Source organism: Odocoileus virginianus, chromosome 6 (assembly GCF_023699985.2).
Source record: "Odocoileus virginianus isolate 20LAN1187 ecotype Illinois chromosome 6, Ovbor_1.2, whole genome shotgun sequence".
In the NCBI taxonomy this organism is placed as follows: domain Eukaryota; kingdom Metazoa; phylum Chordata; class Mammalia; order Artiodactyla; family Cervidae; genus Odocoileus; species Odocoileus virginianus.
This window is the reverse complement of record NC_069679.1, coordinates 38,556,691-38,574,095: the sequence shown is the minus strand read 5'-3', so window position 1 is coordinate 38,574,095 and position 17,405 is coordinate 38,556,691. Positions and strand designations below refer to the sequence as shown.

Below are 17,405 nucleotides of genomic sequence, written 5' to 3'. Positions count from 1 at the left end.
CTAGTTGAGACCAGGCTGACGGAATCAGGGTCTCCCCAGGAGTCTGCCTTTGTAACTCTCTGGGTTATGGGTTGCTCTCCAAAGTTTCGGAGCCACTGCTTAGGCAGGATTTTAGAGCTACTCTGTGGCTTATTTGGAAGGAAATCATGTTCACATGTAAACTGAAGGACTAACTTTATCCAGTTACATTAATGTTTCATTGCATGTTGCAAAGTCTTTGTTTTAAATGGCGTGGAGCTCACAGAAACTACAAACCTATAAGCTCAGTAGTCTTAGAGAGCTTTCCCTGGTTAAGCACGGCTGCCAGTTGCTCAGTACGTGTCTTTAAATGCTGATTCATGGCTTAAGATGGGGAGGGAGGTGTCTTTGTTCTCTTATGAAATCACATGGGTGGCACCTGAATAACGCAGCACACAGTAGGCACTTCATAAATATTTGTTGAGACCAATTCAGTTTGTTATTTACATCCAGAGTTCTACTGAAGATATGACATGAGATAAAGAAAAGAAGATAAAAATAAAAAACCCAATGACTGAAAAATGGAAATAACATTCTGTGAAAAAGAGGATATTTCTCATGTGGTGAAAGAATCACACTTCTGGGTGGCGCAGTTTGAAAAACGGTCTGCTTCAAGACCAGATCTGAGCCTTAACCACAAGTCTTCACTTCTGAACCACTACCTTATTACTATGATGAAAAAGTTTAAACGGTATGTTTTCCTGACTTTTTAAAAAAATTCCCTTCCTTCTTTTTCACATAAATTTCATCTTTCCAGTAGGAACAAGCCAGCACTGTCATCCTTTAAAATCCTGGTGATTATCTGTCATTGCGATCACCCTGGTTATCATGGTTCAGCTCAGAAACCTCGACTATTTGAGCAATGCAAAATTCATGTAAACTTGCATTCTCCTCTCTTCCAAAAGCCATCAGTGACAAATGATATTTAAGGAAATAGCAAAATCAATACTTATTTCTTTGATTCCAATACAGAAACCGAATTGTTTCATAACTGTTTCACACTCAGTAGACCACAGAAATCTAAGCACACATTTCATTTGTATTTTCAATTTATCCTAAAAATGACACAAATGAATGCTTACCTCTACTTCGTGCAGTGTTTTAAAGCATATGTGATATAATGTTATATAAACCTGTGTTTATATAACCTGCTCAATTTCTTTGGCAAATTGTGTATACTTAGGTGAGCAGGATGCTATAGCACTAAATCTTCAGAAACAAAACAGGTTAATAGATTTTCATTCACTGACAAACAGTTTTACTGCCAAAAAGAGCTATAGTAGTTGACTTCTTTCTAAGTGTCTCCCTTTTTTGAAAACAAATGAAAAACTCCCAAAGCTTTAGACTTAAAAAAGGAAAATGCTGGATTTCTCTGATCAAGATGACTGACAATCTCTATTTTAAAAAAAATATTTAATGGTTGGGGAATAGAATTAAGTTTGAAATTCTTTTTTTTTTTTTTTTAAAGGATTACCACAAAAGTCATAATAATTGTTTACTTACAAACGAAATATCACTTAAATATTTACACTTAATATGAAGCTAAATGGAATTTTATAAATCAACTTTAACCTATCTTAAGTTTTTAAAAAATATTACCTTACTTTCTTCAAGAAAATTTAAAAAATTTATTATCTCTACTACAGATACATTTCTATTAACCATGCACAATGATATATTACACTTTTGAATCTGATGTAGAATGCCCCACAGCAATCGAGAAAATAACTTCAACCTTTGACCTTCTCCACTAGCCTGATGGGAAATTCATTGGCACCATTACCGCTTTCAGCGTTCCATGGGAAAGTACCCACTAGAGGGCAGCCTTATCTCATCTCTGACACTGGAGAAAAAAAATCCTCAGAAATGCTCCAAATGTTCCTTTTTCAATATCCTTGATTCTCTTGGATATTTAGTATCAACTTCAGCTCATCTAGAAGTATTTCTAAGCAGGTTAAAAGTCCACTTCCAAAAATTACAGTGGCATCACAAAGGCCATTCATGATATGGTCAAAAGATAACAGCCTAGCTCATGTATCTCAAATAAATTAAAACAAAATTTAAAATCTTTACTCTTTACTACCTAGTGGGTTAAGTGCTGAGTCAGTCATATCACAACTAGGATTCGGGTTGTGGTACGAAAACTTGGTATAAAAATTTTAAGAAATTCTAGACAAACTGAAATGTGTTTGAGAAAGAAGCTAACCAAGGATGCTGGAAGGCTGACTGTGAATAGAATGGAGTGGAGAGGGAAAGCAGAGACTGAGAATGTAGTGTGGGTGTGTTTCATACTCAGTCTTCAGATAACTGACAATCTTTCTTTCATATGAAAGATGGATTAAATGTGTTGTGTATTACCCCCAAAGAAAGAATCAGAATAGAATCAAAGGATTAAAAGTATAAAAGAGAGAGCTACACTTGAAATAAAAAGAATTTTCATATTCAAGATTTAATAAGCTTCCTCTAATGATAGTGAGCTCTCCATCACAGGAGGTGTTCAAGCAAAACCAGACAATTATTGGCAGGAAGGCTGCAGAGAGGAACCGAATGCCAATAGGGTGTGTATCGAAATGACATTTTAGGTTTCTGTTCCTCCCAGGACTCTATGAGATGATGCTTGTCTGCTTTCAGGCAGACAGCTCAATCCAGTTGCCAGAGAAATAAACCCCAATCAAGTGAGAAGTAAGCTTTTGCAGATCTATCTACTCGGAAACTTTGACTCTGGTTTCCTAAAAGACAACAGATTTCTCAAGATTACATCCATGATCATGCCCCTTAACTGTCACGGAAACAACCAGGACAGCGCTCACAAGCCCAAGGAATCAAGAGCTTTCTACTCCATAAAGGGATATTAAAGATTATCTGTGAACGCTTCCTTTGCCTAAAGATATGTGGATGTATAGATAAATCTCCAGCTTGATTCTACCATGATGGAGATAGGTTAGACAGGTTAGCTGTGTATCACAGTATTCCATATTCTTTGGGAAAATAATGCTTGCACTTCACCCAGATCCTCTTACAACATGCAGACTTAATGAAAATCGTGGATGAAGAGGACTAATGGCAACCAAATAAGAATAACCCCATTTGTAGCAAATTGATTTTATTAAATAGTAATTTAAAGATATTAAGCTCAGCAAAGCATTACATAATTGAATCTATTTTTTTTCTTATAAATGCCAGAGTTATAATTTCTACTAACTAGAGACAAAGTTACATCCAGGACATTTTCACAGCTTCCTCCAGGAGAGGCAGCAGGAAGACAGTAGAAATTAGGACTCTAGTCCTTGCTTCACCATGTACCAGCTGGAAGAGTTTGGCATAACCTTTGTTAGCCTCAGTTTCTCCAACTAAAAACCAGGACAGAGTCAATGACTTTTTAGGGAGGATTAAATGAGACAAGAATGTAAGCCATAAAGCAAAAAACAAATATAGATTAACATCCTCCCTCTATTTATTTATGAAATGCCTCATAAATTTCATAGGCAATGAAATCAAAAGCAAAAAATCAAATTGCTGGCAAACCTAGGGAATAGGTTTCACATTCCTTTTAAAAATTTATCTATTTGTTAATTGAAGGATAATTGCTTTACAGAATTTTGTTGTTTTCTGTCAAACCTCAACATGAATCAGCCTTAGGTATACATATATCCCTCCTTTTTGAACTTCCCTCCCATCTCCCTCCCCACCCAACCTGACATTACTTCCTATACAAAGATTTTAAAGTTATTGGGTTACCTCCTTATAATAATGATGAGGGCTAACAAATGTCACTTAGAAAAAGAAAATCTAGAAACAAAAGATTTCAACTGCTTTCTTGTATTAATATTTTGCCTGTTGGCTAATATACGCTATTGTCTGTCAGTTTAGACCTTTTATCGCTGGATATAGTGCTTTGACAATGAAAAACCATGCTCCATCATGTTACAGATGATATGACAGATATAGAAAGCTCTGACTGCAAATCTCTAAGTCCATGCCTCAAAGGCTGGTGTGAAAGGGAGGTATCCTTAGTGGAGGAGCTAGAGGGGGGAGAAAGAATGAGTAAATCATTCATCAGTGGGTCAATATGTGGTCTCTGAGATAATATCAAATGTGAATTCACACCTGTGTTGTCACTGGTGGACCTCTCCAAATTATTATTTTTAAAGCAGAGAAATATAAATACAGTGTAGCTGCTAACTCTGAGCATCTAATTATGATTTATAAAATTAATAAATATAAAACATATAGGTTAATGTAGGCTTGATTTCTTATTAATAAACACTGAAAATTTAGAATCCATGCAGAAAACATTTCTACAATGAAGTATTTATAGATTTGTTCCACTCATGTTTTTTATTTTATAAATGTTACTTTTATTATTTTATTCTTCTTTTTTAAAATTGGAATACAGTTGTTTTACAAAGTTGTGGTAGTTTCTGCTGTATAGCAAAGTGAATCAGCTATAGGTTTATATATATCCCCATGTTTTTTTTATTTCCTTCCCATTTAGGTCACGGGAGAGCATTAAGTAGAGTTCCCTGTGCTATATAGTAGGTTCTTGCTAGTTATCTATATTATACATAGTATCAATAGTATGTGTACATGTGTATCTATATATATACATGTGTGTGTATATATATATATATATATATATATATCTCAACCCTAATCTCCCAAATCATCCCACCTTCCTTTTCCCCAAGGGGTTTTATTGATCACTAAAATAACTCCAGAAAAATTTTAAGATAACTGAACTCTACTTCTGCAGATCTATCTATCCATTCAGTAACTTTTTCTCCCATAAAAGGTCATTTGTAAATGTTAGTTTTTTAGGTGCCCCAGAACAAATTACAAATAGCTGGGTGCTATTGCAGATGCTCTGCAATTATCTACTTGCTGATCTCACCCATTTTATTGTGATTCACTTGACTGGGACGGAGAAAGAGAAGTCTGGTAAGAACTATTAATATATTTACTTATATATTTACTAGATAGTAAAAAACCCTAACATTTAAATTACATATATATTTAAATATATATGTATGTAGACATATTTAAAGGACTAAGTCTATTAAAGACTATATCACTTTATAACTGGGCAGCATTAAATAAATTATACAGTACTCAATTCAAATCGAGGGCAAAGTGGTTTACTTGAGTATGATATTGCTTTGCATTTCAAGTGATGTGACTGAAATATATGAAATCAAGAGGCTGCTCATGAAAACAGTGCTTCTAAAATATTCTCAACTTCATAGATGGTCTGAACTCCCTCTATCACCCATGGGCAAATGAACTCACAGATCCTCCTTGTCTATAAAAGAAGTGACCTCTCCTTTCCTGCTAAGCACTCCGCTCACTGGAATAGCCATTTGGGTTTTCTCTTTCCAAGATCCAGCCACTACCCTCTCCCAATCCTACCCATCAAAGGTCATGAAAGTGGAACAAAAAGTCCCAGCTGAGGGATATACTACTGACACAGTGCTTAAAATAAGATGAGGGATAAATTCAAACTTCATTTGGGAAAGAGAAAATCCACATTCTTCAAAACTATAGAATCACATTTATTAGAGTTGGAAATAGCCCTAGTCACCCACATATACAGTATTTTCAGAGCAGTATCGCGCCTTGTGTTTGCACGTGGATCATGCACACGGAACAATCTGTTATGGGACAGACACTCCCCTTAAGCCTCCCTGCACTCTCCTAACTCCATTTACATGAACACTGGCTGAGGGCTCCTAGGAAGCAAAGGGGGCACAATCTACTGAAACTGATGAGGCACTCGCATTTCCTCTCAGCACTGGCGGCCGCCTGACATTTGGCCAAAGCACTTTTGTGATGAGCAGAACGAGTGCTCCCCTGATTATAAATGTTATCGCTGGCTCTCTCCGTTTGCCCAAGAAGCCATCCAAATGGTATTGGAATTCTGTTGTTAATTAAACAAAAACAAAACTGAAAGATGAGCCTAGAGTTGCTCCAATGAAGATTTATTACTTCTAAGCATGAATCCACTTTAAGTCTAAACTTATTTGACAACGAACGCAGAGGAAGGATTTTCTTCTTTCGTGAGTTCAAAAGGCCCGATTTAATGATGTTTAAAAAACATCAGTAAATCAGCCAACAAAGCGAATGTTTCTCTTTCATGGTGGCTTGTTCTACCCTCCCCTTGCTACATGCATACACATACTGAAAAGCTATATTGTAAAGAGTGTTTCTGTTTCGTATGAAAAAAATCTAATTATACAAACTCCCTTCCATATGGAACCAATTTAACTATTAAAACTGAGAGGCAGCAGGGAAGTATTTAATATGATTCTGGGCCAGCTTCCGCTGTCCTCTTCCCTACCCCACCCCCCCTTAAATCTGATATGGAAATATTTACAGCATTCCTTATTTTCCCAGAAACGATTTTTCTTCAATTTAAATATGCATCAGAGCAAGATAACCTTATTAAGACACAGGATATTATGATACTTGGAATGAAATATTCTAATTGCCTAGATGCATCGCCCCCTTTCCCCCGCCTCCCCCCCTTCCAGCTGAGCTTATAGAAAAACTGCATTGCCAGTGTATCTGAGCCACTTTTCCCAAAGCACAATACTCTGAATCTATTATCTTCTGGCAGCCAGAGGTCACTCCAAGACAAATGTGTGGGCTAGAGCTCTGGGGGGATACGGTGGTGGTGTGATTCCGGTGATAATAATCACTAAGTGATAGTATGGAGCTTCATTTTGTACTAGAACTACAAAAGCAAAAGCCTAAGTACTTAGAAACATCAAAATTAAGTTAAAATCTTAAAACGCACTTTCCTTATTAATTGTTTGGTGGTTACTGTTCATTAGGGGGAACAGTCTCTGCTTCTTACCCTTCCCTAATGGACACCAATTGTATCAAATAAAATAGATAAGGACTAGGATTAACACCTCCCCTGAATCTATTTCATGCCGTAAAGAAAAAAAAAAAAGGAGAAAATGTCTTAACTACAAAGGCTGTCTGAATCGTTTTACAGGATTAATGAACTGCAGGAAATAGCATAAAAGTTTTGTTTTTTTTTTTGAGAGGGAGGGGAGGAGCATACACTTCTACAGAAAAAGTCGGTAAGAAAATCTTAAAATCATTTTGGGAAGGGGAAAAAAAAAACTTCAGGCTTAAGAACGTGGATCACAGGGAGGTCTCCTCCCTTTCCCTTTATCCGTTGCATATTCTAAAAATGATTAAATTCCATTTCCCTCAAACCACCGGAGAAAGGACAAAAATTTTGCTCTGGGCACGTCGGAAAAGAAGATTTCATCTCAAGCAGCTCATCTTAGCGTCCAGTACGTTTCGGCCTGTTAATAATTAATAAAAGAGATGCCACCCAATCTCTAGTGAAGAAAGGCAAAGCTCGGTGATCCGAAAGTAAACCTAGGCCAGATACCGAACCTGTTTCCTTCATCCAGGATTGCAACAAAACCTCCACCTTAGCAAACGTTTAACGAGCGCCCCGCGCCCACTCTGACGGGCAGACCCCGCAGGACTGTCTAGGTCTGAGAAACTGCGGCGCGTTAAGGGAGCCCGGGCCGCGGCAAACAGATGGGGCTCTAAATCCCCGCTCCCAGCGGCCGGGTCTGTGAGGCCACTCGGGCAGATTAACCACCCCGAAGAACCTGCTGGCGCACAAGCGGGCGGCGGGGTGCGGGCAGAGTTTCTCTCGGGCTGTTGGCTGGTCTCGGCTTCTCCCGACCGCGCAGGCGACTTCCTGCACATCTCCAAACTTTGGCTTTCTCATTAGAAACTTCCCTGACTTGCCACGGTTTCTTTCCTCCTCACCTAGGGGGACCTGAAGCCAGTCCTCTCTCCAGCCAGTGCCCCCTGCCATCCGGCCACCAGCCCGGCTAAGGACTTCTGATCCGGGCCGGAGGCCAGGCGAGGAGGCTCAACTGAGTCTTGACCACTACTAATCTGCGCCCGCCGGCTCCTCGCCGCCGTCTAACCTCCACCACTGCCCGCGAATCCTGTGGGGGGTGAAGTTGCTTCCCCACATCCATCCACAACCCAAAAGTATCAAGTCGGGGTGCGCTGCGGCTGCGGGCGGCCCCCGAGGGAGTCTTGGCACGTTCCAGAAGCCCGTCTCGCTAGGGCCTGGGCGCTTTCGGAAGTGGCCCGGGCGGGCACGCAGAGCGGACCGGCCGCTCGGGGCTGCCCGGCCGCAGAGGAGGGGAGGGCCCAAGGCCCGGGGCGCTGACCAGTCCCCGGGGATGACACCGCACCCGCGCGCACGCTCAGCCGGGCCTGGCCGCGGCGCCTTCCCTACGCAGGCCAGAGCTGTCCGGGGTGCGGGCCCTGGGGACCCGTCGCGGGCGCCCTCGGCTTCCTCCTAGCTCCTCAGACCCTCCCCTCCCTGCCAGAAGCGCGGCGACTCCTAGCAAACTTTCTTCCGGGAGCCCCGCCGGGTGCCAGGAGGACCCGGGCGACTGACAGGAGCTAGAGGGGACAGAAGTTGGGGGGGGGGGGGGGCGTCCAGCCCCTGCGCCTTTGCCCCGACAGGAGGCAGGCAGATCCCGTGACCCGGCTCAGGGGGCGCCGCTGCAGGGGCCCAAAAACCCTGGCGGGGTTCCCGCGGCCAGCCTCGGGCAGTACGTGCGCTCGGGCAGGCGCGCCCACCCCTCCCCCTGCACGCCCGCCTCCCCGCCCCCCGGAGCAGCCAGCCCACCCGGCCCCGGTGGGGCGCCCGGGCTCACCTTTCATCGCTGCGATCACAAAATACATCATTTAAGCCGCGGTGAGGAGAGCGCAGGGAGAGCGGATGGTCCGACCCCGGAGCCCCCTCTGCCGCCGCCGCGCCGCCGCCGCCCGAGCCACAGCAGCAGCTGCAGCAGCTGCCCGCCCGCCGAGAGCCATCCCGAGCCATAAGAGGCTCCATGTGACCGGCTGACATCACGGCCGCCGCTCTGTTTACACCGCGCCCCTCCACTTCCTCCCCGGGCGGGAGGCGGGCGGCGGGAGGCGGCGCGCCCCGGCACCGCGCCCCGCCCCGCCCCCGCGGGCAGGTGAGCGGCCGCGGCTCCCGGGCGCACCCCGGCTGGCGCTGCCCTCTGGCACCCCCGGCCCGCATCCGGACCCCCAGCCTGCTGCCCGCTTCCCAGGGCACCTGTGGCCTCCCGGGCGCTCTCTGCGCCCAGCGCCCTTCTGATCGCGCATCTACTTTCTCCTCCGACCCCTTGGGCAAGAAGGGCGCAACCTGACGCTACTTTCCCGCTCCCTTCCCGGCCCTTCCAGGGGTGACAAAAGCGCCAACTCCTAGGCGGAAAAGCAGGGTTTGTTCGGTCTGGCGGGGCGAGGGGTGGGCTATAGTCTCCCTCACTTCCAACTTCTCAGATCACCCCAGTTTTATTCGGAAGGTAGAGCCCCCTCCGGGGCGGTGGAGAACGGAGTCACCCTGACTGTTCCAGGAGTAATAGTTTCCTCAGTCTTTCCTGGGAGACTCGGCCTGAGAAAAGGGAATTCCGCCCATCGAGACACTGATATTTCTCATCCCACCAACATTTAAGGTCCTGGTTTACACCTCTCCCTTTCGGCAGGACCACCGATACCTGGGAGGAGAAGAGACAACTGTATGTGAATCACCTAAATGTACTCCAGTTGCCAGCCGATATGAGCCACTAATTTCCCAGACTCTTCCATATCCACCATTCTCTCCAGAGAACCCATCTACAAGTGGAAAAGGTTCTAGTTTTCACATTCTAAAAGTGAGATGTTTCGGTACTTTAGACAGGAGAAAAAAAATAAAATCATCACCACCACCACCACCACCACCAAATAACCAAGCAACCTCTAAAGGTCAACTTTGTGAATTTTAACTTGCAACTAAGGCTAAATTCCCTCCAAACTTTGAAACTTAATCCTTTTAACTGGCCTTACGGAAACTTAAAATCATGATATTATTATCAGATGAATCTCTTTACTATGAACTTCAGATGCTACATACCCAGAGACCACATTATTTAAAATTTCAGCAGGCTTGTCAACAGTATTTAGCATAGCAGAAAAAATTATCAAAAGCCAAGATCGCTACTTACTACTGTTCCTTCACACAATTTCAACTCTGCTTTCTTTTCTGATGGCCTATGTTTCCATTTACAACTCAGATATTAGATGGTTATTAGTTGTTGCATTCATGGTAATTAAGCACGAAGAGTCCTAACAGTTTTTCCCATATAACTGAGTTGTCCTTGCCTCTGAGTTGGGACGTAATTTAAAACACACGCAGACAATCAGCACTGCAAAAACTAAGATTTATACCTCTCCCACCCCCCGACCCCCCTTCAAGGCAAAATTTACAGAGTGCTCTAATTTAGAAGGTTAAAAAAATTCATGATACCTTAAATCAAGCCATACCTTTATAAAAGTTTGATTTCAGCTAGTTATCCTAACAGTTTTTTTCCCCTAATAAAACCACAAAAATCAGAAATCATAACAGTGTGAAGCCAAGACCTACCCATGTTAACTCAGCTGTCCAGCCATAGCGAAGTGGACAAGAATTTCAAATGAATCAACCATACCCACTGTGATGTTTACAGTGATGAAATTAAATCACACCACGTTCCCATGATGCAACTGCATCTCCCAGTGAGGCAACGCCCCTCAGTTATACGGACACTGTCCTTCATATGTGGCTCTTGATTTCCCTTGTCCTACTGACTTTAATAAGGACAGGTAATGCCGAGCTGTCCTATTGGTAGGTCTGGGTACAGTTTTCTCTCCTTTGTATTGTTAAAGGATGGAAAAACATCAGAGACTGCATACTCCTAGGGAAGTTTTTCCATACTCACTGTAAATGAATCCAGACAAATGACTCTGAAAATTCAGTGTTACTTTAAAACAGCATCCTGCTTTAGAAAATAATGCTTTGAAAATGACCAAATCCATTAGCTCCAGCCTGCCTGTCAGACATCTGACTCCAAGGTAAATAGTCTTACATTACTAGTAATCGGTATTTATTTCCAGACCATTTCAAATGAAATCAGTAATTGGGAATGACATGTAACATGACATATGCTCCTGCAATTACAAGGAGAAGAATCATTCATCCTATATATATGTCCCCAATAGAAATATAATGTCATAAATACTTAAACTTGAAATATTTATACTTTTATTCAACAAAGACATTTCCATGATAAGGTAACACCGACCTTGCCCTTTAGAAATGTATTTCATTCTCACCATACAACTAATGAGCAACAGAATTTCAGATATTAAGTCACAGTAATCTTCCTGTGTGGCCAGATGCTATTTGTAATACATGCCTCTATTAAATGCATTTTTTCATTTTCAACACAACTTTTAACCCAGAGTATATTAGTGTTCATATTAACACAAAACTCTCATGAAACTTCAAAGGTAAATATGAGAGGTTTCTATTTCTTTAAAAACCCTCTTGAAATACAACTTTTCTACAGAGTTATAAGTCCTCAACCAAGTAAATCAGTAAGGAATGAAAGGATCTGTATTTCCCTTCAGTACTTCCACATTGAAGCCAAAAAGGAAGCACATTTCGGTGCAGACTTTTCCCAGCTAAATATTAAAATACAGGAATAATTATTTGGTTTCCATAAAACACACACTCCTGGAGTACCAACTATGGGGGTAAAACAGTGTTAAGTAGTTTACTTTTCCCATTTGAAAAATTTTTACCAAGTGTTCTGAAGGAAAAATAAAAGCTTAAAAAAAATTGATTACAGGAAGGCAATTAAACCAGATGAGAACTCTTTACCATGAATGGGATTATATCATACATGAATATCTCAAGTCAAATATTTCTGTTGGCTAAACTCAGAAAAAGAAGGCATATTGCATACTTGAAAAAACATGTAATTCAACTCAGAATCTTCTATAGACAGCTCCATGTGGTGTCCCTATGTACTGGGTTTCACATTGGATCTGTCACTTAGCCAGGAAGTGGAAGGATATGACTGATGGCAAGTTATCCCAAAATGCCCATGAGGAAAGCTTGCTGGATTTCTGCAGGAGTCTAGGCTGGAGTATAATCAGTAAATTAGTGCCTATCTTCCCATTTTCAGAAGTTAAATAAGGAAATGACACTTGACTTTAGAAAAATACATTTGACTTTCTGCCAAACAGAATCTGATCTCATGGTACACCACATTGATTCACACCTGGAGTGCTACTGGGGAGAATGGCAAAATGACGGGCTGAAAAACTTATCCAGAATCCCCAAGTGGCTCCCCATGGAATGATGTTTTCAAAGTTGACTGATGCACGTGAGAGGGAAGCTACATTTTGACTCTGAGGTTCTGTCTCGCCCGGGTCCTGGTTCTCTCTCTCCAGTGTGTGGCAGCTTGCTAATTCAATTAACTTCTTTCTAGCTGAACAAGAAAGGGATCAGTGAAAGGTTAATATGGTCCTGGGCAGCTTGATTCAGCTGAATCCTTAGCTTCCATGGCACTGTGATCTGTAGGAGCTGAGCCGTTTGGGCCAACATAAAGCTAGGGGACCAGGTCTCCTACATACAAACAAGGTCTGAGAGTTTGAGACCCTGGTCTCTAGGTCTGAGACCTAGAGAGCTGTAAGTAAGATTACTTGGGAAACTAAAGAGTAGACACAAACTTACCTATAATAGATTACAGCCTTGCTTAATTTTGAGTCTGAAAGTGTCTCATAAAGAAACATTTATAAATGGAATAATGTTGATAAGACCTGGACACCAAGGTGACAGAGGGGTCTCTTTCTTTATGTGTGTTAAGGAAGAGGGGTGATCAGATTAATATAACCTGTTTTATTCATGATTTTAAAGCAAATATAGATGCCAGATTTAAATGTACATGTACACATACATAGTCCATGAAAATAGTGAAATTAATGGTATTTTGATGGCAAGAGACATCTTCAATTTTATAAACACACTCACACACATATATATTTCTTATATTTCACATCATCAAGCACATTTACTGAATACTTATTTTACGACTGGCCCTTTACTAGAGACTCAAACAAGAATGAAACAAGCTCTGCTCTTGAGAAGCTTCCTAATCAGGTGACCTTGCTCTGAAAACTCCATACAGAAGTCAGTTCCCTGAGTTCAAACTTCCCTAAAGAAAGGCAGTGTCCGGCCGCCTGCTGAAAAGATGTTTGCACAGTGCTTTACCTCTCTGGGTTAATGAATGGCTCTGAGTCATTAGTGTGGCGGTTAGGGTGATAGGAAGTTGGAAGTGGAGGCTTTGGCTGAATGGAGACAACGGTGAAGGGATTCTGAGATTCTATGAACCACGTGTCGCACATATTAGGAAACTCAAGAGCTGACAGGTGTTTTGTAACCATCACAAGGAGGGAAAGGGTAAAGTTCACAGGCCTTCAGACCTAAGCAGCCTCCACAGAATAGGTAGGTGGCAGATGCCTCACTACACACACACCTGCTCAGAGCAGCAAGGAAGATGACTCATATCCCAAGCCAGAGGGACTGCCATCACTGTGTCCCCATGGGATATCTTCACCCTACTCCTACATCTGGCAGTGGAACAGGCATTCGGGAAATGAGTCTGTTTAAAAAATTGTTTTATTAAAGTATAGTTGATTTACAGCATGTTAATTTCTCCTAAACAGCAAAGTGACACAGTTATATATATATGTGTGTGTGTGTGTGTGTGTGTATGTATATTCTTTTTCATATTTTTTTCTATTTGGTTTATTATAGGATATTGAATATAGTTCCCTGTGCTATACAGTAGGGCCCTGTTGTTTATCTTCTATGTATAATAGTTTGTATCTGCTAATCCCAAACTCCCAATCCATCCCTCCACCCTCTCCTGCCCCTTGGCAAGCACACATCTGTTCTCTCCATCTGTGAGTCTTCTGGTTTCATAGATAAGTTCATCTGTTTCATATTTTAGATTCCACACATAAATGATATTGTATGATATTTGTCTTTCTCTGTCTGATTTACTTCACTTAGTATGATAATCTCTAGGTCCATCCACATAGCTGCAGATGGCATTACTCCATTCTTTTTTATGGCTGAGTAGTATTCCATTATATATACGTGCCATGTCATCTTTTTCCATTTGTCTGTTGATGGACAGTTAGGTTGTTTCCGTGTCTTAGCTACTGTAAGGAGTGCAGGAACTTCAGATTTTTCTTTTCGTTAAAGGAATATAGGCAGTAGAAGCGAACTCAGAACTAGGAGCCCTGGGTTCAAGTTTCACACTTGCCACTTAGTGTTCTATGTCACCCTGGGCAAGTCATCTCCCTCCTCAGGCTGTCAGGCCCCTGAATGTAGAATGAAGGAATAGGAAAGACTTCAAAGGGTTCCTGCAGCTCAGATACCCCATGACTACTTTCAGGACCAGGTTCCAGCTCCTCCTCAGAAACACCTTCATCCCTTTCTCTCTACTATGCCACGGTGACCTCCTTCTCCAAGGAGCCTTCCTTGTTTCACTGCACCCTGAAGAACAATACCATGAGTTCTGGCATTACATTAAACTGGGCTCCAAACCAACCTTTATCCTACTCACTAGCTGAGTGAGCTTGAGCAAACCTTTGTTTCCTCATATGTGAAATAGGATAGTAGAGCCTTATAGGGACATTGGAAGGAGTAAATGAAAAAATTTAAAGAAAGGGCAAAGTGATTATCTCTTAGTAGGGTTACAAGAGGAAATACTATCATCACCCCATATTGTTATACACACAGACCATGTGCCTGGTAAAAAATTATTGACCTTAATAAGGATATGTTGAAATGATTATCAGCAAGTACTTTTGATAAGCTTGGAAATGTGTGTGTGTGAATGCACATGTGTGTAATAAGTATTTATTATGCACCTGCTAAGTATTGGGAATATAAAGATGAATAAAAATTAAATTACCCCTTGGCATAAGGGACCTCTTTTTATGCACTATTTTCTATAAGACTGCAAGCTTTTTTTATGTCTTGTTTCCTATAAGGATGCAAGTTCCCATCCAATGAACAATGATAAACATCTGTGCATTACATTGTGCTGGGACATGGAGAGGAAAGAAAAAAAGATCAGACCTTCCCTCAAGGAGCTTGCAATCTAGTTGGAAAATGAATGCAATGCTTATATTGTAAGGTAGAATATGTGACACATACTCTAAGCCAGGTGCTATGTGGGCCAAGAGTAAAAGAGGTTACTTTGTGCAGGGTTAATCTTAAACTTTATGAGCAGGAGGACTTCATGGAGGAGGTACCACTTAAACTAGACTTTGAAGACTAATCAGATTTTAGTAGACAAAAAAAAAAAAGAATAAAGGCCATTTAAGAAGGAGAGCAGAACACACATAAGAACATAGAGACAGAAATCATGCATGTTTTACTTAAGAAAACATGATGGTTTAGAGTAACATGAAGTACATATAGATAAGGAGGGGAAGAAAGCTCAAAATGTAGGCTGTAGGTGTTCCTTTTGCTTTCCTTCAAAGTGCCTAGTACAGAGCTTTGCAAACTATACTGTATACGTTCAGAGAACAAGTTCTGAAAAAAGAATTGAGGGCAGGAGACAGGAATCGCACTTTCAAAAATAAATCTCTTTACAGCTTGCCTAGTTCATAGTCTTATTCTAAGGATTAATAGTTGGTTTGATAGTCATAAAGTTAAATTACACTTAATAAAACACATAGAGCAAAAGAGTTCCACATCACAGCACACCGGGGAAGAATAAAACTGGAAATGGGTGTTATTTCATCAGAGCGAAAAGCTAAGCAGAGCATTTTAAGAGGAACAAGATAAATTGAATGTTATTTGATTTCGTATCTCATCCATTTCAGTTCTGAAAATGATCTGAGACAGTTCTATTAATACAGATGCTTCATGTAGAGGCCATATTTTTTAAGAACACTCTTAAATATAGATATATATATATTTCAAATAATGGAGAGAAGATAAGCAGTTACAGATGGTTTTCCCTATTTTTGTCATGCATGATCAAGGACCACAGTGTAACGTGGGCTTCACTGGGAAATCTGAGTCTCGCAGCTAGGAATGTTCCAGGAGCAAAGGCTGGCATTATTTTGCTTTCACAGAGAAAATATGTTCCTGTTCAGTCAAGCAAAGTAATCAATTATTCTGCATTATGAAATACTCATTTTATAACTATTGACATTTCAGACAGTTGTGCCACATGTCAATAGTGGTTTGGAGGCTCACATTTGAGCTTCAGCTCATAGGATGGAATTTACTGGGCTGGCAATGTCAGGTCAGGAGTCTGTTCGCTGCCCTCAGAAGTACACTTATTATTTATCTCTAATCCTGCACTGCGGAAGTACGCTGTGAGGACCGAAACAAGAACAGACTTGAGGGTGTTTTTCTACTTTCATTAAAAAAATATTAACTCTTCTAAATATGTTAGATTCATATTAAAATTCTATACTTTTCTCTTGAATTAAAAAAAAAGTTTCCTACATTTTTTAAGGTGGAGGTTGATTAAATTATATATTCCATTCAGAGTTTCCAAAATTCACATGAGATTTTGAGTATCCAGTTAAACCTTGTGCCCCCCAAAGATGATTTTCTGAAATCAAAATGGCTTTCCAATAATTATATCACACTGCAGTTCTTGCTTTTACTTCACCTGTTGGTTCACAATTCTTTGGAAGTCATTCTTTAGCAGGCACTTTTACACATTGAATTCACTCAAAACTCTCTTTTGAGGAAACTGACAGACAGATAAATTAAGTAACTTGTCCAAGAACACAAGGAACCATAAGAAAAATTCACGTGAATGGAATCTGGGGTGTGTACTCTTAACCAATATGTTATGACTCTCAAACATTTTCTGAATTTTCCTTGAATTGTGCACTACTCAGTATTTTGAAAAAGACAAGCTGACTTCTTCAGAAATTAAAATTGACTAATAAAATGTAGGCATGTGTGCAAGAACTTCTTTTATCACTAGCTCCTGTAATTGAGCAGGGTTAGCATGTGCCATTATGAATTATTGCACAATTTAGTAAATTATTTAATTACTTACTAATGAAGAAACATACTGTACACGGTTGCAATTATCCTGTTTGAAAACAACTTTGTCATTTGTCCATTTAAGAAACACTTGCTACACATTAAATTAACTCTTGAGGGGAATTCTATCCTCTTTTGGAAAAAGTAAACAACTCTAAATATTGGCAACAGAATGGGACACAGGAACAGAAGAAAACTAACAACTTAAAAAAGCCAAAGCTGGCATTTCCAAAAGATTTCAGACAAAATAACAAATCTGCTGGAAACACACACACAAAATAACAATTTTTGACTTCATGCTCTTCTACAGGAAAAGCACAAGATAGAGATAGTTACTGATTTTACTTTTCCAAATTGTATCAAGGCTACTCTTTTTATAAATAACTTTTGTAACATGTGATATAATATGGCATTTCCTGCACCTACT

At 40.8% G+C, this 17,405-nt stretch overlaps 1 protein-coding gene across 2 annotated transcripts in view; it reads right to left on the bottom strand.

Annotated features, from left to right (window-relative positions):
- Positions 1-17,405, bottom strand: part of RORA (RAR related orphan receptor A) — a 778,196-nt gene that overhangs the window by 99,487 nt on the left and 661,304 nt on the right. The window contains exon 1 of one of the 2 annotated variants that reach the window (XM_070469196.1): positions 8,727-8,874. The exons of the other annotated variant lie outside the window; for it this stretch is intronic. Within the exon in view, the coding sequence (XP_070325297.1) occupies positions 8,727-8,757 (31 nt within the window). The 5' untranslated portion in view covers positions 8,758-8,874. Of the gene's footprint in view, positions 1-8,726; positions 8,875-17,405 lie in introns of those variants that run through there. 2 annotated transcript variants of the gene reach the window in all.